The sequence below is a fragment of the Carcharodon carcharias genome, chromosome 4 (assembly GCF_017639515.1).
Source record: "Carcharodon carcharias isolate sCarCar2 chromosome 4, sCarCar2.pri, whole genome shotgun sequence".
Lineage (NCBI taxonomy): Eukaryota > Metazoa > Chordata > Chondrichthyes > Lamniformes > Lamnidae > Carcharodon > Carcharodon carcharias.
The window spans coordinates 202648155-202670639 of NC_054470.1; the positions used below are offsets into that span (position 1 = coordinate 202648155).

Sequence of the window (22485 nt, forward strand, 5' to 3'; positions counted from 1 at the left end):
AGCATAAAATTAGTTTGCAATTCTCCCAATGGCGGGTCAGGTGGCGAGAACGTTATTTGAGTTCATTACCATCTCACGAATGCTCATTAAAACAGCTGCTCGCCGGAATCACATGCTGCCTTCCAATCTTGCGTCACCAAGCAAGAAATCACGTTGGTCTGAATCTCATTTGAAAACGAGTGGCGTACGCAGGTCAGTCCTCACTTCGCCCGTGACTTCAACGTGAGTGCAACACACATATCCTACCTGACACAGCGCTGTGCCAGTCTTCTTGTTTTGCCAGTGGAACAGCACGCTGCTGGGAGTGTAGAGTTGGTCTGCTCCTGGAGGCTGCCTCTGTAGTCACAAGGACACCACTGTGCAGTGATACTCAGGCAGGGCTCAACTTTCTGATACTGACCAGTAGTGCGACCAGGGGTGGGTGGTGGGGGTCAGCTCCCAGTGGGTGTCACCATTGTCCAGAAGGACACCACTGTGCAGCAATACTCATACAGGCCTGAACATTCATAAAGCAACCTTTCGACCAGGGTGGGGGTGAAGGGGGAACGCACGGGGGGCAATGGGGAAGCATGGCTTTGCAATGGATTGGGGACGATAGGAAGGCAGTGTGGGAGGCAGAGGGGGGCAGGACGGCTTTGTAAAGAAGTGGAGGAAGAGGGGGAGCAATGGATGGCAGAGGGTGGACTGAGGGGCGGGAAACCGAGCCCACCAAGGGTAACTGAAAAGCTGACAAACAATGGAGCGAAAGCGATGCACACACGTATGAATGGAAGGCGATGCATGCAGACTCTGGAATAGGAACGAGGGAGAGGGTGTTAGTGTGGCACAAGAGGGATAGGTCACACCGAAGGGGTGGGGGGTTGACAAGGGAGACATTGTAGTCTTCAGTCACAAGGGCAATGGGGAACTCATTGAAAGTCAAAGTCCTTGATCTGGGGCTTGCAGTCAGGAGTCAGAGAGCCGAGGCAATCCTGGGGCTTTGTGGAGATTGGGGACAGCCATGGGTGCAGGGGGCATGCTTCAGGAGTATTCGTTAGGGGCAAGGTATACTGCAGCTCCAAGGGGGGTCAAGGGCTGTGTGCTCAATAGGAATAATGCACCTTGGTGTACAGGGCTGTCTCACAGTCATTTATCATGGGTTTGTCTGTCTCTGTACTGGGTGTTGATGGAATGGTGATGAGTATAGGAGGCATCTGCAGCCTGTATTTGGGAATTACGTGATAAAGACGAGGAGTATGTGAAGCTTTCTTTGTGGAGGATGGGGGTCACCTCGATAGGTGACTGTGCACATGGCCTCTAGATGGAGAGGGCAGAGGTCCACATGGGGCATGTCAGTAGTGATGGGCTTCTGGGGGAGGGTAAGAATGTCGAGCGCAACAACTAGGGGATGCAGTATTATTGGGGGAGGCTGGAGAATAACAGGAGGGAGCTCTACCTTCATATCATGTGATTCCAGGTTGATTTCTGGGACATGGACATTGAGGGAGGGAGTGTCGACCTTCGCTTTGAAATGGTAGTGCAGAGCCACCACCTTGCTCTTTCGGAGTTATTGAGCAGTCATAAATCAAAAATAGAGGTGATTCTGAGTGGGAGGGCTCTGAGGCTGTGTGGAAGGAGCGTACTGCTGGAGCAAGGGGCCCTTTCTGTGCACCCTCTAACCTTTTGATGCCACAAGAGTAAACTGGAGTCTGATTAGAGAGAAAGGAGGAAGATCTCCTTGTGAAGAAAGTCATTGGAAGCCAATGCCTTTATCAGCGCTGTAACAGGGATACTGTTATCAGGGGAGGTGGTGGTGTAGTGGTATTGTCACTGGGTTGGTAACCCAGAGATCCAGTGATGCTCTGGCGACCTGGGTTCAAATCTCACCATACCAAATGGTGGAATTAGAATTCAATAAAAATCTGGAATTGATTGTTGTTAAAAACCCATCTGGTTCATTAATGTTCTTACCTAGTCTGGTCTACATGTGACTCCAGACCCACATCAATGTGGTTGACTCTTCAATGGGATGGGCAATAAATACTGGCATAGCCAGTGATGCCCACATCCCAAGATTGAATAAATAATTAAAAAAAACTCAACTGGTTAACATCACAGTAGCTGCACGTTAACACATAGAAATGTAAAATTTGGGAATGCAGGCAATTGGGAAGCACAGATAGAAACTAGTAGGCCCTTCGAGCCTGCTTTGCCATCCATTATGATCATGGCTGATCATCAACTCAACAGCCTGCTCCTGCTTTCTCCCAATACCCTTTTACCCCAAGAGCTATATCTAACTTCTTGAAAGCATACAATGTTTTGGTCTCAACTACTTTCCGTGGTAATGAATTCCACAGGCTCACCACTCTCTGGGTAAAGAAATTTCTCCTCATCTTAGTCCTAAATGGTCTACCCCATATCCTCAGACTGTGTGACCCCTGGTTGTGGGTCTGACTGGTCTGTAATTTTCTCTCTACCTCCCTTTTTAAATAGTGGGGTTACATTAGCTACCCTCCAATGTGTACAAACTGTTCCAGAGTCTATAGAATCTCAGAAGATGACCACCAATGCATCCACTATTTCTAGGGCCACTTCCTTAAGTACTCTGGGATATAGATTATCAGGCCCTGGGGATTTAACGGCCTTCAATCTCATCAATTTCCCCATTTCCCTACTAGTACTGATTTCTTTCAGTTCCTCCCTCTCACTAAACCCTGTGTTCCCCAACATTTGTGGTATGTTATTAGTGTCCTCCTTTGTGAAGACAGGACCAAAGTATGTATTTAGTTGGTCAGCCATTTCTTTGTTCCCCATTATAAATTCCCCTGTTTCTGACTGTAAGGGACCTACATTTGTCTTCACCAATCTTTTTCTCTTCACATACCTGTAGAAACTTTTACAGTCAGTTTTTATGTTCCCTGCAAGCTTACTCTCGTACTCTATATTCCCCTTCTTAATCAATCCCTTGGTCCTCCTTTACTGAATTCTAAGCTGATCCAAATCCTACGGTCTGTTGTTTTTTCTGGCCAATTTGTCTGCCTCTTCCTTGCATCTAATACTATCTCTAATTTCCCTTGTAAACCATGGTTTGGCCACCTTTTCTGTTTTACTTTTGCGCCAGACAGGAATAAACAATTGTTGCAGTTCACCCATGCGCTTTTTGAATGTTTGCCATTGCCTATCCAACATCATTCCTTTAAGTAACGTTTCCCAATCCATCACAGCCAAATCGCGCCTCATACCATCGTAGTTTCCTTTATTAAGATTCAGGACCCTAGTCTCAGAATCAACTATGTCACTCTCCATCTTGATGAAGAATTCTATCATATTATGGTCACTCATCCCCAAGGGGCCTTGCACAACTAGATTGCCAATTATTCCTTTCTCATTACACAATACCCAGTCTAGAATGGCCTGTTCTCTCGTTGGTTCCTCAATGTATTGGTCCAGAAAACCATCCCGTATACACTCCAGGAATTCCTCCTCTACGGTACTGTTACTAATTTGATTTGCCCAATCTATATGCAGATTAAAGTCACCCATAATTACAGATGTTCCTTTATTACATGCGTCTCTAATTTCCTGTTTAATACCATTCCCAACATCACCACTACAGTCTGGGGGTCTATATATAACCACATCGTCGGAGCTAACATCTTTCCTCACTATTATGTTGATTTCCTCTTTAACCAGCAATGCAACTCCACTGCCTTTTCCTTCCTGTCTGTCCTTCCTAAATACTGAATACCCCTGGATGTTCAGTTCCCATCCCTGGTCACTCTGCAGCCATGTCTCCGTAATTCCAACTATATCATACCTGTTTACATCTATTTGTTCAGTTAATTCATCCACTTTACTGCGAATGCTCTTCACGTTAAGGCACAAAGCCATAAGGCTTGTCTTTTTAACATTACTTGTCCTGTTCCCAATATTTTTCACTGAGGCCCTGTTTGATTCTTGCCCTTGATTTCTCTGCCTATCACTTTTCTTATTCCCCTTTCTGTCTTTTGTTCGTGTCCTTGATTCCCCTTCCTCTGACTCCTTGCATAGGTTCCCATCCCCCTGCCATTTTATTTTAAATCCTCCCCAATCGCTCTAGCAAATATTCCCCCAGGACATCAGTCCTGGTCCTGCCCAGGTGTAACCCGTCCAGTTTTTACTGGTCCCACCTCCCCCAGAACCAGTCCCGATGTCCCAGGAATCTGAAACCCTCCCCCTCACACCATCTCTTTAGACACGTATTCACCTGATATATCCTGCTATTTCCACTCTGACTGGCACGTGGCACTGGTAGTAATCCTGAGATCACTACCTTTGAGATCCTACTTTTCAACTTACTTCCTAACTCCTTATATTCTGCTTTTAGGACCTCATCCCTTTTTTTTACCTACGTCGTTTGTACCACGATCACTGGCTGTTCAACCTCTCTCTTCAGAATGTCCTGTAGCCGTTCTGAGACATCCTTGACCCGAGCACCAGGGAGGCAACATACCATCCTGGAGTCTCGTTTGTGGCCACAGAAATGCCTATCTATTCCCCTTACAACTGAATCCCCTATAACTATTGCATTCCCACACTTTTTACTCCTCCCCTGTGCAGCAGAGCCAACCGTGGTACAACGAATTTGGCTGTTGATGCTTTCCCCTGAGAGGCCATTCCCTCCAACAGTATCCAAAGCGGTATATCTGTTTTGCGGTGGAATAGCCGCAGGAGATTCCTGAACTGCCTGTCTAGTCCTCTTGCTTTCCCGGTTGGTCACCCATTCCCAAACACACACACTCTCACAAACTGCCTCTCATACACACACACAATCACAAACTCACACACACACTCTCTCAAACTCACAGACACAGTCACACACACACACACACACACTCTCAAACTCTCTCTCTCACACACACACACAGTCTCAAACTCTCTCTCACACATACACTCACAAACTCTCTCACACAGTCACACACACACACTCACAAACTGTCTCTCACACACACACGTTCAAATTCACACACACGCTCACACAAACTCACACACAGTCACACACACACTCACAAACTGTCTCTCTCACATGCACACTCAAACTCTCACACACAGTCTCAGAAAATCTCTCACAAGCACACATTCTCATAATCTCGCACGCGCACTCACACACAATCTCAAACTTTCTCTCTCTCTCTCACGCACACACATAATCTCACAAACTCTCCCTCACACAGCACACACTCATGCACGCACAGACACACCCACCCACCCACGTACACACACACACCCTGTCACAGACACACACAGGCACACACTGTCATAAACACACTCTCACGCACACACACACACACACACATGTACATGCGCTCATACATGCAGAAAATCACATAAACACATATACACATGCACACATGGCAGGTCTCTCACATTCTACTCTCTGTGATCTTGAGTTCAACCAAAATTCTGCTACCCGTGTCCTTATTTGCAGCAAGTTCTGTTCACCCATCACTGCTATGCTCGCTGACCTACATTGGCTCCCGGTCAAGCAATGTATTGGTTTTAAAATTCTCTTTTTGGTTTAGCCTGGTCTCAGACTGTTTTCAGTGGAGAAGGATGGAGTTGGTAGCTCGAGGACAGAGTTTGAAGTCGGGATTGAAAATGATTGAAATGAAAAAAGGAAATGCTGGAAGTACTAAAGAAGTCAGGCATCATTTGTGGAAAGAGAATAAGGTTTCAGCTTAATGATCTTTCAAATAATGCCTTCACTCTTCTCAAATTTTAATTGGAGGAAATTTTTACTCATCTAGTATTGGATGTTGGATAAGCATGTCAATGTCTTATCAATTATGTTGTTAAATTTTGTTAATGTCAATTATGTTGTTAAGGGAAGCAGGTAATGGGTATTTGAACACATAAATAGGGGATAGCTGGGAAACTGGGTGTGGGCGAGTAGTGTTGACGCTAGACAAAGCCAATAACTCTCAGCAAGGAAAGGCTCTGTGATAGTTTTGACTTCACCAACCAGCGTGGATCCTGTTAAACATTGGTAGCAGAGGATTGTTGGCCTAAAGGTGAAAATTGGAAACTAAGAACCTTTTCAGACAGAGGATTGTAATTGGAATTACTTTGGAGAGGAATGGCTGAAACCGGGTATGATTTTCCACCGTTACTCTGTGAAGCTGAATGAAGTGGATACATGGACATGGGTTACGTCCTTACCAAAGTAAAGGCAAGGATGGCATTGGTGCCTTGGCTTCCCAACAGAAGCAGGATCAGGTGCAAAGTATTTTCAGAGTTAGAGCTCATCAATGGGACACTGAGGAACAGTTTGGATAATCTCTTTCAAACTTTTGGACAGAATTTAGAGGAAAGATTATCTGTTAAATGCATATAGGCATGGTCAGATTTTGATCAATTTAGAAGGATGGATGTTTATTCCATAGAAGAATATATCATGGAATTTAACAGGTTATATACTAGTTTACAGAAATTCTATTTGATGATCCCTAATTCAGTGCTTGCTTTCAAATTGTTGGACTGTGCTAAAGTATTGAACATGGATAAGCTCCTGGTCTTGACTGGAATTAGATTCTCAGAAAGAGATATGCTTTTGGGACAGATGTGTGAAACTTTAAAAATATTTGGGGGAAACATTCATTTCCGGCCACTCGTGGCACCAGTGGGACCTTCTGCGGTAACACAAAAGATGGAGGGTTCGATGCTGGCAGCTCTTCAAGACCATTTAGATAGGGGGCGCAAGCATCAATACAAAAGAAGAACCACAAACAAAAGAAATGAGGAGAGAGACCTGTTTGGTAGCTCTAGCAGACGACAGGAAGTGGGTAACTATGACAGGAAATGAACCCCAGGAATAATTGGGAAACGGTAAACAGCTGTTTCAGGGAGGACTCAGGGGAATAGGTTTAAATTTCCCTCCAGCATTAAGGACTGAGTGGCCACTGTGGCCTTGAGCAGTACCACAGACTTGCTCAGAGTTAGGGACGGGTAGGGGGACATCGCTCCTGACAGGACAAAACTCTGGAAGCTCTCTGGGAGTTTGTCCGGCTCTGACACACACGATGCCACATTGTCCAAGGGGTGTGTTTCTGTAGCGAGAGGCTCTGCTGCATTACTCACTGGGGAATCCTCCAGGGGACTAGTCATGTGAAGCCCCACTAGGCCAGCTGGCTTGCTGTGCAATTGCCAGTGTTCGGGTCTGCAATGGTCCATTTTGTTGCAATGAGAACACACCAGCCTCTGAGAGTTCCCCTTTCAAACTGCAGGGGGGCTTCTCACATCCTCTTTTGTCTTTTCTGTTCAGGGAGGGGATCTTTCCTATTTAGTTCGCCCTGCTTATCTGTCCAATGCTCATGGGAATGGTTTGGAAAGGGTTTGCCTAAGTCTCCAGGCCTATGGGTGAGACCATAGCTGTATCCTGGGCTGTGAGGATTCTCTGTTCCTCCAAGTGCATTTGCAGGTTGGAGGGGAGGCAATTTTTAAATTCCTCCAACAGCACTAGCTCACACAACCCCTCATAGGTGCGTGGGATTCTTATGGATCTTATCAATTAGCTGAAGGTGATTCGATTCAGGCTTTCAGCTCGATGTAGGTTTCTGTGAGCTTCTTACGAGTGTTCCAGAATTGCTGGCGATATGCCTCTGGGACCAACTCGTGGGCACTTAGGATGGCAGCCCTGGTCTGCTCGTAATTCACGGACACCTCAGAAGGCAGCGTGGAGTAGACCTCTTGGGCTCCCCCTGACAGCTGCCCTTGAATTAAAAATGTCCGGATCTCTGAGGGTCATTTTAGCTGCCCTGTTCCTTTCTCAAAGGTGGTTAAAAAAAAATGACTCCACATCACTCTCTTCAAATTTGGGAAGGAATCTCACATTCTTGAGGGCCTCCGAGAGTGGGTCTGGGTTAGGGGGATAGGGGATGCTGCCCAGTAGAGAGACGTTTTCCCTTGCTGCAGCTAGCTGTCTGCTCTCGCTCTCGCCCTTTGAGCTGCTCACTCTGTTTCCAGTTTTCAGAGCTGGAATCCTCTTTCCCTTTCCTGAAATTCTAGCTGTAACCTGAGCTGCTTCAGCTTGAAATTGACTAGGGGAGGGGATTCAGAGGCATGATTGAGCCCTACATCTAACTGCTCTACTGGTAACATGAGATCTAAATCTTCCACCAATGACTGGGTCAGATAACTTCTTTTGATTTTGCTGGGTAATATTAACTGTATTTCCTTAGCTACAGCTTCCAATTGTTCTGTGCTAAGGGCTGCCAAAATTTCACCATGTAAATCCCTTGCTGAACAACTATCTGGGCATCAAATATTGGCATTTCCTTAGTGTTAGGGAAAAGGAATTTGCTGTGGTAAGTTACTTGTGTTTTAAAATTTGTTCCAGCCACCGGGTTTTCATTTTACCTGCTCGCTACTGCACTTGGTGCAAATTTGGGAAAATTCCGCTCATGGTTTCATGAGAGCCATGAATCAAAACGTCCAATAGTGTTTTCCTTTAGATGTTAGCAGGCTGAAACTGTTGCAGGGTGATCCGCTTTTCTAGATGTTCCAGTAGAACACAATGTAGATGAGGGCCAGGCAATTTAAACCTGGGGCAGAGCTTTTTCTGTTGCTACCTGTTAGATGGTAAATAGTAGACAGAGGCAGGCTGCTAGTTTGAAGTCCTGCTTCTCTTCTGAGGTTAAACAGTGACAGAAGATGGAACCCAAAAGCTGTATAATTAAAGCAATTCAAATAGCGCAAGTCTTGATCATGTGACAGGGTGGTTTCAGGTCGAGCTATTCAGCTAACGAGGCTCCCTTGTTAAAACCCATTGTGTTTTGAACAGGTAGAACCATTAGCACACCATGAGTCCAAATACCTCTGCCTTTGTCCAGTGCTGGCTGGTGCAGACACCTTATCTACTTGCCCTTTGTGTTGGCTTGGCTGGAATGTTTATACAATGCAATGAGTGTTACTTTCCAGGAATTTGATGAGTTAGCCTTCGTCCATTTTTAAATTGCTCATAAACTGCCAGAACTACCACAGTGCGGTCAGCTGCAGCCATTTTGTCAGTCCAGCCTTTTGCTCATTTAAAAAGAAGTTTATAATGTAGCCAGGATGATACAGACATATATACTTCTCTTCATGTCTTCTGATCATAACAATAAGTTGACAAAGGATGACAAACAAAGAGTTGGAGAAACTCACAGGCATCTTTATGATGCATGTTGATGATTTTCTGTGGGGAGGTTCTGCAGAATCTGAGCAGTGGGCGGTAGATAAAATAAAGAAGGAATTTAAGGCTGGAAGTCAGGCTTCAGGGGCCTTTAAATATATTGGGTTAGACATTACACAGAATAAGTCAGGAATGAATCAACAATCTAAATTCGAAAATGCCAAGCACATTCCAATAAATTGGGCCATGTTCTCACAAAAAGACGATCTCGCATCCAAGGAAGAAGCAGACCAATTAAGAAGTTTGATCAGACAGGTGAACAGGTTGTGCACTCACTAGACCTGATGCCATGGATTGGAACCGAGCACTACGTGGTACAGTTGAGGAAGTTCTGAGTGCAAATAAACATTAAAAAAATTAAATTCAGAGAAATGCACATTCAAGTTTCCAGCCTTGGGTGATTCAGAAGTTATGAGGTTAGTCATGTCTAGTGATGCTTCACATGCCAATCTTCAGATGGATACTCTAGCACAGCAGGGTTCATCATATTCTTAGTGGGAAAGAATAATGAGTGTTGTCCATTGGCCTGAGAAGCGAAAAAATTTAAAAGGGTAGTTAAAAGCGCCTTGGCTGCTGAAACACTGGCGTTAGTAGAAGCAATAGATATGGGGTGTACTTATCTCATATACTGAAGGAAATCCTATACAAGGGGCAATCTGAGAAAAGTTTGCCCATAGAATGCAATGTGGATAACTGTTCTCTTTGGTTCAATGTTCATTTGACAAAGGGTGTCCCTGAAAAATGGTCAAGGATTGACCTTGCTAGCATGAAGGAAATGTTGGAAAGATGAGAGATTTCCAAAATAAAATGGGTGGATACGCGTCACCAATTGCCAGATTGTTTTACGAAGAAAGGTACTTGCTCTAAGGGATGATTAGATGTACTGGAAGGGGGGAACGCCTTGCTTTATATTGAGGATACGGAAAACCGATATTTTCTTTGATTGTTTTGTAATTATTTATACATGGTAAAGAAGAAAAATGTTTGTTTGAAGGGGGAATATGGGATCTTTGAATGGTTGCTTTAACTGTGCTGTGAGACACAGATAAAAAAAAATATAATTTTGTTTCTTTTTGATTAGTTTGAAAGATTGTTCTTGTGTTTTCCAAAGTTCTAAACTAAAGACAGGTGAGGAATCTGTCAATGTCTTATCGATTAACAATCCGATTTAAACTAAGTTGGCAGGGGGATGGGATCCTGGAAAGTAATTCAGATGGGAGAGAAGCTGAGATGGAATTAGAAGTTAAAATGCTAGTAAGTGAGTCTGGAAGGCAGAGGAAACATAGACTAGATAAGAAAGAAGTGAGTTTAACAAGGCTAAATGGAATATATTTTAATGCAAGGAGCCTGAGGAATAAGACAGACGAGCCGAGGGCACAGATAGGCATGTGGGAGTATGATATCACAGCTATGACCGAGACTTGGCAGGAGAAGGACAGGATTGGCAGCTCAACATTCCTGGTTCTAGGGTATTCAGACAAGATAGAGAGGAGGATAGAAGAGGAGGGAGGGGGGGTCGCAATATTGATCAAGGAATATATTATAGCAGTGAGTAGGGATGATATTTTGGAAGAATCATTGAATGAGGCCATATGGACAGAAGTAAAAAACGCAAAAGGGCAAACATGCTGTTGGCTGTATGCTATAGGCCCCCAAACAGTCAGGGAGAGATAGAGGATCAAATATGTTCAAATTTCAGAGAAGTGTAAGAATAATAAGGCAGTAATAGTCGGGGATTTTAACTACCCAAATATTAACAGGGATAGTTTTAGTGTGCAAGGTAGAGAGGGAGCAAAATTATGAAGTTGCATCCAAGAAAACATTTTTAGCCAGTATGTAGAAAGCCCAACAAGGGAGGGGGCAGTTCTAGACCTAATATTCAGAAATGAGCCCGGGCAGGTGGAAGGCGTATCAGTTGGGGAGCATTTTGGAGATAGTGACCATAACTCAGTTAGATTTAGGATAGTTATGGAAAAGGATAAGGTTGGGCCAGGAATAAAAGTTATAAACTGGGGAAAGGCTAATTTTATTAAGATGAGATACGATTTGGCCCAAGTGGACTGGGAGCAGCTACTTGCAGATAAAACTGTGTCAGAGCAGTGGGAGACATTCAAGGAGGAAATAGTGAGAATACAGGGAAAATACGTTCCCGTAAAGACAAAGGAGGGAAACCAAGTCTGGAGAACCCTGGATGTCAAGGGACATAAAGGTCAGGATTAAGGAAAAAAGAGAAGCTTATGGCAGATACCGAGGGCTCAATACGGCAGAGTCCTTAGAGGAGTGTAAAAAGTGTAGAGGGGAACTTAAAAAGGAAATTAGGAAAGCTAAGAGAGAGCATGAGAAAGCATTGGGTGGAATAAAGAAAACACAAAGTGTTTTTTTAAACATATAAAGAGAATAACAAGGGAAAGAGTAGAGACAATTAGGGACCATAGAGGTAATCTGTGTTTGGACCCGGAAGGTGTGGGTACAGTCCTCAGTGAATACTTTGCACCGGTCTTCACAATGGAAAAGGACGACGCAGGTATAGACATCAGGGTGGAGGACTGTGAACTATTAGAGGAAATTAAGATAGAGAGAGGAGGTACTAGTGGGTTTAGTGGCCTTAAAAGTGGATAAATCATCAGTCCCGGATGAGATGTATCCCAGGCTGTTGAGGGAGGCAAGGGAAGAGATATCGGGGCCCTGGCAGTAATTTTCAAATCCTCTCTGGCCACATGTGAGGTGCCAGAGGACTGGAGGACTGCTAACGTTATCCCATTATTAAAAAAGGGAGGAAGAGATAGACCAGGAAATTACAGGCCAGTCAGTCTAACCTCGGTGGTGTGGAAGTTACTAGAAAGAATTCAGAGGGGCAGAATGTATCTGCACTTGGAGAGACACGGATTAATCAGGGATAGTCAGCATGGATTTGTTATGGGAAGGTCATGTTTGACAAATGTGATTGAATTTTTTGAGGAGGTAACCAGGAGTGTTGATGAGAGGAGGGTAATGCATTTGATGTGGTCTACATTGACTTTAGCAAGGCTTTTGATAATGTCCCTCATGGCAGACTGGTCAAGAAAGTAAGAGCCCATGGGATCCAAGGCAAATTGGATCCAAAATTGGCTGAGAGGCAGGAAGCAGAGGGTGATGGTACAGGGATATTTCTGTGACTGGAAGTCTGTTTCCAGTGGGGTTCTGCAGGGCTCAGTGCTGGGGCCCTTGCTGTTTGTGGTGTACATAAATGTAGAGGGTATGATCAAGAGGTTTGCGGATAACATGAAAATTGGTCGGATGGTAAATAGTAAGGAGGATAGCCGGAAACTGCAGGAGGATATCAATGGACTGGTCAGGTGGGCAGAGCAGTGGCAAATGGAATTCAACCCAGAAAAGTGTGAGGTAATGAACTTGGAGAGGGCAAACAAGGCAAGGGATTACACTATGAATGGTCAGACCCTGGAAAGTACTGAAGATCAGAGGGACTTTAGTGTGCATATCCACAGATCCCTGAAGGTAGCAGGGCAGGTAGATAAGGTGGTTAAGAAGGATATGGGATACTTGCCTTTAATAGTCGAGGCATAGAATACCAGAGCAGGGAGGTTATGCTGGAACTGTATAAAACATTGGCTAGACCACAACTGGAATACTGCATGCAGTTCTGGTCACCACATTATAGGAAGGATGTGATTGCACTGGAGAGGGTGTAGAGGAGATTCACCAGGATGCTGCCTGGACTGGAGGGCCTGAGCTATGAGGAAAGATTGGATAGACTGGGGTTGTTTTCCTTGGAGTTGTGAAGGTTGAGAGGGGACCTGATAGGGGTGTGTAAGATTATAAGGAGCATAGATAGGATGGATAGGAAGGCACTTTTTCCATTAGTAGAGAGGTCAACAACCAGGGGGCATAGATTTAAGGTAAGGGGAAGAAGGCTAAGAGGGGAGTTGAGGAGAAATGTTTTCACCCAGACGGTGGTGGGAGTCTGGAGCTCACTGGCTGAAAGGGTGGTTGTGTCAGAAACTCTTGTAACATTTAAGAAGTATGTAGATCCTCACTTGCATTGCTATAACCTCCAGGGCTATGAGCCAAGCACTGAAATATGGGATTAGGGTAGCCAGATCTTTGTTGACTGGTGCAGACACAATGTCCTCCTTCTGTGATTATAGATGTCTATGAGTCTGAGTGTAATTACATTGGTAAGGTTTGTTAATGTCATTTATATTGTTCAGGGAAATAGGTGATGGGTATTTGAACACATTTATGAAGAGACTGTGGCATAGTGGTAATATCACTGGACTGGTAATCCTGAGACCTAGGCCAATGTTCTGTGGTTACAAGTTCAAATCCCACCATGGCAGCTGGTGGAATTTAAATACAGTTGATTTTTAAAAATTTTTATTCATTCACAGGATGTGGGCTTCACTGGCTGGGCCAGCATTTATTGCTGATCCCTAGTTGCCCTTGAGAAACATAGAAACTAGGAGCAGGAGTAGGCCATTCAGCCCTTCGAGCCTGCTCCACCATTCATTATGATCATGGCTGATCATCCAACTCAATAGCCAGCTCCCGCTTTCTCCCCATACCCTTTGATCCCTTTCGTTCCAAGAGCTATATCTAACTCCTTGTGAAAACATACAATGTTTTGGTCTCAACTACTTTCTGTGGTAGTGAATTCCACAGGCTCACCACTCTCTGGGTGAAGAAATTTCTCCTCATCTCAGTCCTAAATGGTCTACCCCATATCCTCAGACTGTGACCCCTGGTTCTGGACTCCCCCACCATCAGGAACATCCTTCCTGCATCTACCCTGTCTAGTCCTGTTAGAATTTTATAGGTTTCTATGAGATCCCCCCTCATTCTCCTGAATTCCAGCGAATATAATCCTAACCGACTCAATCTCTCCTCATATGTCAGTCCCGCCATCCCAGGAATCAGTCGGGGAAACCTTCACTGTACTCCCTCCATATGAAGAACATCCTTCCTCAGATAAGGACCAAAACTGCACACAGTATTCCAGGTTGGTCTCATCAAGGCACTGTACAATTGCAGCAAGACATCCCTGCTCCTGTACTCGAATCCTCTGGCTATGAAGGCCAACATACCATTTGCCTTCTTTACCGCCTGCTGCTTCTGCATGCTTACCTTCAGCGACTGGTGTACAAGGACACCCAGGTCTCATTGCACATTCCCCTCTCTCAATTTATAGCCATTCAGATAATAATCTGCCTTCCTGTTTTTGCTACCAAAGTGGATAACCTCACATTTACCCACATTATATTGCATCTGCCATGCATTTGCCCACTCACTCAGCTTGTCCAAATCACACTGAAGCCTCTCTGCATCCTCCTCACAGCTCACCCTCCCACTCAGCTTTGTGTCATCTGCAAATTTGGAGATATTACATTTAGTTTCCTCATCTAAATCATTAATATATAATATATAGAAGGTGGTGATACAGGCACATGGGGAGCGAGTGGGGCAATGGGATTAGTTTGGGATTGTACAGGGAAGTGGGATTTGTTTTTGCTCCGGTTACTTGATATCTATACTGGCCATTGCTGTGTGAAAGGCCATCGCTCCAATGAAACAATGAGAATAGCTGCCTTCTCTGCTAGAAAGTGCTGTAACTCCATCGTTCATGACCTCTTTCCCAGTTTATCTCTTCATTTCCTTCTAGCGTCTGAAGACGATGATTCCGCGTGAAGTTGATGTGATGCTGCGGAATGTCTCCAACCACTTTGTGGCTCTGGGCAAAGAAATGAAAGAGCAGCAGAACCAGAAACACGAGGAGGAACTACAAAAAGAACAGAACATCCAGGAACAACAGCGGATCCATAATGTGGAAACAGTGAGACACTGGGAGAAACTGGAAAAGAGGGAGGGGGACTGGGGGGGGAAGGGGGAGGAGCGGGGGAGGGCAACTGGGGGGGAGCGGAGTGGGAGTGGGGGGGAGGAGTTGGGTAGGGGGACTGGGGGGGGGAGGAGTGGGGTAGGGGGACTGGGAGGGGGAGGAGTGGGGTAGGGGGACTGGGAGGGGGGAGGAGTGGGGGGGGACTGGGGGGGAGGGTGACTGTGGGGGAGCAGGGGGGAGGAGTTGGGGAGGGGGACTGGGGTGGGGATAAATGGGGGAGGGGGACTGGGAGTGGAGAGGAGGAGTGGGGGAGGGGGACTGGGAAGGGGAGGAGGACTGGGGGGGCGGGGGAGAGGGGGACTGGGGGGGGGTGGGGACTGGGTGGGCGGGGGAGGGGGGACTGGGGTGGGGGCAGGGGGTACTGGGGTGGGGGTGGGGCTGGGGGCGGGGGGGACTGGGGTGGGTGTGGGGGCATGGGGGGTACTGGGGGGGAGACTGGGGCAGGGAGGGGGGGGGGAAATGGGCAGGGGAGGCAGGGGGACTGGTGGGGGCGGGGGAGGGATGGAGACTGGGGGGGTACTAGGGGGACAGTGGAGGGGGGGAGACGGGGGGGGCGGGGGAGGGATGGAGACTGGGGGGAGCTGGGGGGGGTACTAGGGGGACAGTGGAGGGGGGGAGACGGGGGGGGGGGGGGTCGGGGGAGGTGGGGAGACTTTGGGGGGGAGCTGGGGGCCGGGGGAGGGGTTGGAGACTGGGGGGTGGTGTCTGGGTGTGGGGGGGGGGGGGGGGGCGGGGGTCTTGTTGTTGGGGGGCGGGACAGGGGGGGTACTGGGGTGGAGGCGGGAGGGACTGTGGGCAGGGAGGGGGGGGGTGGAGACTGGGAGGGCAGGGAGGGGGTGTAGACTTGGTGGGGGACTGGGTGGGGGGGACTGGGGGCGGGGGAGGCGGGGAGGACTGTGGGGGGAGGGGGATGGGCCGGGGAGGGGGGAGTGGGGGAGGGGGTAATGTGGGGGTGGGGGAGGGGGAGGGGAGGGGGTCGGGGGGGACTGTGGGGCGGGGGAGGGGGAGAGGCTGGGAATGATTTGGTTAAAGGGGAACCGGTGGACGTACTGTAGTTAGATTTCCAGATAAAGTGCCACATCAAAGTTACGCGGTAAATAAAGGCTCATTGTATGGGCGGGGGGTAACGTATTGGCAGGGATAGAAGATTGGCTGGCTAACAGGAAGCAGAGAGTTGGCATAAATGGGTCTTTTTCTGGTTGGCAGGATGTGACGAGTGGTGAGCCACAGGGATCCGCGCTGGGACCTCAACTGTTTGCAATTTATATAAATGACTTGGATGAAGGGATGGGGTGGTTACCAAATTTGCTGATGACACAAAGATAGGCAGAAAGTAAATTGTGAAGAGGACTTAAGGAGGCTACAAAAGGTTATAGACAGGGTAAGTGAGTGGGCAAAGATCTGGGAAATTTAGTATAATGTGGGAAAATGTGAAATTGTCCATTTTGGCAGGAAGAATAAACGAGAAGCATATTATCTAACTGTGAGAGATTGCAGAGCTCTGAGATTCAGAGGGATCTGGGTATTTTAGTGAACGAATCACAAAAGATTAGTATGCAGGTACAGTAGGTAATGAGGAAAGCTAATAGAATGTTATCATTTATTGTGAGGGGAATTGAATACAAACGTAGGGAGGTTATGCTTCAGTTGTACAGGACACTGGTGAGGCCACATCTGGAGTAGTGTGTACAGCACTGGTCTCCTTATTTAAGGAAGGATGTAAATGCATTGGAAGCAGTTCAGAGAAGGTTTATCAGACTAACACCTGGAATGGGCGAGTTGTCTTATGAGGAAAGGTTGGACAGGTTAGGCTTGTATCTGCTGGAGTTTAGAAAAGTAAGAGGTGACTTGATTGAAACATATAAGATCCTGAGGGGACTTGACAGGGTGGATGTGGAGAGGATGTTTCCTCTTGTGGGAGAATCTAGAACTAGAGGTCACTGTTTAAAAATAAGAGATTGCACATTTAAAATGGAAATGAGGTGAAATTTTTTTCACAGAGAATCGTGAGCCTTTGGAACTCTCTCCCTGAAAATGCGGTGGAAGCAGAGTCTTTGAATATTTTTAAGGCAGAGGTGGATAGATTCTTGGTAAGCAAGGGGGTGATAGGTAGCGGGACTAGGCTGGATGCAGATTTCAGGTTGCAATCAGATCAGTCATAATCTTATTGAATGACGGAGCAGGCTTGAGGGACCGAATGGCCTACTCCTGCTTCTTGTTTGCATGTTTGTATGTTCGTAAGAGGAGGAGAGACTGGGAAAAAGGAGGAGAGACTGGGAAAGAGGGGGAGATAGAGAGAGAGAGAGAGACAAAGAAATAGGCTAGAAAAAGAGGTAGAGAGACTGGGAAAGAGCAGGAGAGAGACTGGGAAATAGGGGAAGGGAGACAGAGAGAGAGAAGATGAGAGAGTTTGGGAAAGGGACGCTCTGTGCCAGTATAACACTCGTTTCTTTTTACTTGCTTCAGCTCTGGAAAGCGAAGAGGAGAAATAAAGAGCTGATGGCTAAGGTTCAGGCATCACTGATCCATATTGCCAAACCGATGCCACGAAGCATGGCTAGAGACATTGAGAAACGCAAAGAGGAGTTGAGGAAGAAGGAAGCTGAGGTAGGGACTGTCCGCAGCTGGTGACAGGGAGCAATTCCTTTCAGGTGTTATTAACCATAGCCTGCATTTACACTACGTGTTTAGCACACAAAACAACCATTTGCACGGGGCCAGGTGCTTTGCCATGGATTGGGAGATCAGTATGAGGGGCAGAGACAGGAAGTTTTATCTGGTTTTGGTGATGATGATATAGGAACAAATGTGGGCCTAGATACTGGGGAAAATCACAAAATGGTTACAGCACAGGAGGAGGACATTCGGCCCATCATGTCTGTGCTGGCTCTCTGAAGGAGCAATTCACCTCCTGCCACTGCTTTGCTTTCTTCCCATAACCCCACACATTCTTCCTTTCCAGGTGACAGTCAATTTCCCTCTTGAGGCCTCCCTCACACTCTCAGGCCGTACATTCCAGATCCTAACCTCTTGCTGCGTGGTTAAGTTTCTCCTCATGTCTCCATTGCTTCTTTTGCCAATTACCTTAAATCTGTGTCCTCTTGTTCTTGATCCTTTCACCAATCGGAACACTTTCTCCCTATCTACTCTGTCCATAGAAACATAGAAACTAGGAGCAGGAGTAGGCCATTCGGCCCTTTGAGCCTGCTCCACCATTCATTATGATCATGGCTGATCATCCAACTCAATAGCCTGCTCCTGCTTTCTCCCCATACACTTTGATCCCTTTCGTCTCAAGAGCTATATCTAACTGCTTCTTGAAAACATAAAATGTTTTGGCCTCAACTACTTTCTGTGGTAGCGAATTCCACAGGCTCACCACTCTCTGGGTGAAGAGATTTCTCCTCATCTCAGTCCTAAATGGTCTACCCCATATCCTCAGACTGTGACCCCTGGTTCTGGACTCCCCCACCATCGGGAACATCCTTCCTGCATCTACCCTGTCTGGTCCTGTTAGAATTTTATAGGTTTCTATGAGATCCCCCCTCATTCTTCTGAACTCCAGCGAATATAATCCTAACCAACTCAATCTCACCTTACGTCAGTCCCACCATCCCAGGAATCAGTCGGGTAAACCTTCACTGCTCTCCCTCTATAGCAAGTACATCCTTCCTCAGATAAGGACCAAAACTGCACACAATATTCCAGGTTGGTCTCATCAAGGCCCCTGTATAATTGCAGCAAGAAATCCCTGTTCCTCTACTCGAATCCTCTGGGTATGAAGGCCAACATGCCATTTCTCTTCTTTACCGCCTGCTGCACCTACATGCTTACCTTCAGCGACTGGTGTACAAGGACACCCAGGTCTCATTGCACATTCCCCTCTCTCAATTTATAGCCATTCAGATAATCTGCCTTCCTATTTTTGCTTCCAAAATGGATAACTTCATATTTATGCACCTTATACTGCATCTGCCATGCATTTGCCCACTCACTCAGCTTGTTCAAATCACACTGAAGCATCTCTGCATCCTCCTCACAGCTCACCCTCCCACCCAGCTTTGTATCATCTGCAAATTTGGAGATATAACATTTAATTCCCTCATCTAAATCATTAATATATATCGTGATTAGCTGGGGTCCCAGCACCAATCCCTGTGTAGCCCACTAGTCACTGCCTGCTATTCAGAAAAAGATCTGTTTATTTCTACTCTTTGTTTCCTGTCTCCCAACCAGTTTTTTATCCATCTCAATACACTACCCCCTATCCCATGTGCTTTAATTTTACACACTAATCTCTTATGACTTGATTGAAACATAAGATCCTGAGGGGACTTGATTTTCTAGGACCACTTCCTTAAGTACTCTGGGATGTAGATTATCAGGCCCTGATTTATCAGATTTATCAGCCTTCAATCCCATCAATTTCCCCAACACCATTTTCCTACTAATACTGATTTCTTTCAGTTCCTCCCTCTCACTGAACTCTGTGTTCCCCAACATTTCTCGTATGTTATTAGTGTCCTCCTTTGTGAAGACAGAACCAAAGTATGTATTTAGTTGGTCAGTCATTTCTTTGTTCCCCATTATAAATTCTCCTGTTTCTGACTGTAAGGGACCTACGTTTGTCTTCACCAATCTTTTTCTCTTCACATACCTATAGAAACTTTTACAGTCAGTTTTTATGTTCCCCGCAAGCTTACTCTCGTACTCTATTTTCCCCTTCTTAATCAATCTCTTGGTCCTCCTTTGCTGAATTCTAAACTGCTCCCAATCCTCAGGTCTGTTGTTTTTTCTGGCCAATTTGTATGTCTCTTCCTTGCATCTAATACTATCTCTAATTTCCCTTGTAAATCAGGGTTTGGCCACCTTTCCTGTTTTACTTTTGCACCAGACAGGAATAAACAATTGTTGTAGTTCACCAATGCACTCTTTGAATGTTTGCCATTGCCTATCCACCATCATCCCTTTAAGTAACATTTCCCAATCCATCACAGCCAACTCGCGCCTCACCATCATAGTTCCCTTTATTAAGATTCAGGACCCTAGTCTCAGAATCAACTACGTCACTCTCCATCTTGATGAACAATTCTATCATGTTATAGTCACTCATCCCCAAGGGGCCTCGCACAACTAGATTGCCAATTATTCCTTTCTCATTACACAATACCCAGTCTAGGGTGGCCTGTTCTCTAGTTGGTTCCTCAATATATTGGTCCAGAAAAACATCCCATATACACTCCAGGAATTCCTCCTCTACGGTATTGTTACTAATTTGATTTGCCCAATCTATATGCAGATTAAAGTCACCCATAATTACAGATGTTCCTTTATTACATGCATCTCTAATTTCCTGTTTACTGCCATTGCCAACATCACCATTACAGTTTGGGGGTCTATGTACAACCCCCACTATCGTTTTTTTGCCCCTTAGTGTTTCTCAGCTCTACCCATACAGATTCCACAGCGTCAGAGCTAATATCTTTCCTCACTATTGCATTAATTTCCTCTTTAACCAGCAATGCAACTCCACCGCCTTGTCCTTTCTGTCTGTCCTTCCTAAATACTGAATACCCCTGGATGTTCAGGTCCATCCCTGGTCACCCTGCAGCCATGTCTCAGTAATCCTGACTATATCATACCTGTTTACATCTATTTGTGCAGTTAATTCATCCACTCTATTGTGAATGCTCCTCGCGTTAAGGCACAAAGCCTTAAGGCTTGTCTTTTTAACATGTCCCATTCCCACAATTTTTCACTGGGGCCCTGTTTGATTCTTGCCCTCGATTTCTCTGACTATCACTTTTCTTATTCCGCTTTCTATCTTTTGTTCGTGTCCTTGATTCCCCTTCCTCTGACTCCTTGCATAGTTTCCCATCCCCCTGCCATTTTAGTTTAAACCCTCCCCAATCGCTCTAGCAAATATTCCCCCAGGACATCAGTCCTGGTCCTGCCCAGTTGTAACCCGTCCAGTTTTCACTGGTACCAACTCCCCCAGAACCGGTCCCAATGCCCCAGGAATCTGAAACCCTCCCCTTCACACTATCCTTTCAGCCATGTATTCATCCAATATATCCTGCTATTTCTACTCTGACTAGTACGTGGCACTGGTAGTAATCCTGAGATCACTACCTTTTGAGGTCCTACTTTTCAACTTACTTCCTAACTCCGCTAGGTACTAGACCCTCCAGCCAGGGGGAACATCCTTTCTGCATCAACCCTGTTGAGCCCTGTAAGAATTTTATAAGTTTCAATGAGATCACCGCTCATTCTTCGAAACTCTAGAGAATACAGGCCCAGTCTCCTCAATCTCTCCTCATACGACAATCCCACCGTCCCACATGTCGGCCAGACTAGGTAAGGACAGCAGATTTTCATCCCGAAAGGACATTAGTGAACCAGATGGGTTTTTACAACAATCAATGATCGTTTCATGGTCACCACTACTGTTGCTAGTTTTTAAAATCCAGATTTTTAAATTAATTGAATTTAAATTCTATCAGCTGTTGTGCTGGGATTTAAACCCATGATCTAGAGCATCAGCCTAGTCCAGTGACATTACCGCTACACCACAATCTCCCCTTAGTATCTTCAAATCATCTACCTTGTTGTGAATACTGCATGCATTCTGATAGCGTGTCTTTAATTCTGAACAGAAACAGAAACAGAAATACCTGCAGTTTTTTGTTTTTATCTCTGCCTTTAATTCTGCCTTTTTAACATTACTCCACATTCTGATTCTGTTTGATGCTTGCCTTCACTTTATCTGTCTTCTAATTTCACTTTCTATTTTTCTTCTTCCTGTTACCAGTTTTTCTTTCCTCAATCTAAGCTCCATCTCAGGTTCCCATCCCCCCGCCAATCTAGTTTAAACCCACCCCAACAGCACTAGCAAATCTCCCTGCGAGGGCATTAGTCCTGGGATGTGGGATTAACTCAGTCACCATTCAAAAAAGGTTGTTGTCAGAAACAAATTGAGATTTCTGCAAGGTGCTGGAGTTGGCGCTCGCAATGGGGAACGCAATCAGGGATCCAGAAGCAATCAAGGGAGCACAAAATGGGGCCGTCCTTCACGTCTGGAGGAAGGCACCGGTTAGAAATGGTGCGGAAGCGAATGGCTCGGTGGGAAGGTGGGAAACAGCCAATATTAACAGACCAGCAAAAAGCAACGGTTTAATGGATAAAACCCACATTCATAATGGCAGAATTGGAGACAGACAGCCTGCAAATGAACGACAATTTAAAAGAATCAAGTGTTTCTACTGCCATCGCAAGGGCCACATTATGGATATTGTAAAGACAGATTGAGGCAAAATTTCAAACAAAAAGGCAGAAATCGTGAAATTCATATAATGGAGGAACCAGAAGAAACAGTCAAATATTTACTCGCTACACAGCTTAAAAA

At 45.8% G+C, this 22485-nt stretch overlaps 1 protein-coding gene across 1 annotated transcript in view; it reads left to right on the forward strand.

The window, feature by feature from the left end:
• Nucleotides 1-22485, forward strand: part of spef2 (sperm flagellar 2) — a 375455-nt gene that overhangs the window by 65524 nt on the left and 287446 nt on the right. The window contains exons 6-8 of the mRNA XM_041185381.1: nucleotides 14847-15017; nucleotides 17547-17687; nucleotides 22071-22210. Of these exons, the coding sequence (XP_041041315.1) occupies nucleotides 14847-15017; nucleotides 17547-17687; nucleotides 22071-22210 (452 nt within the window). The remainder of the gene's footprint in view (nucleotides 1-14846; nucleotides 15018-17546; nucleotides 17688-22070; nucleotides 22211-22485) is intronic.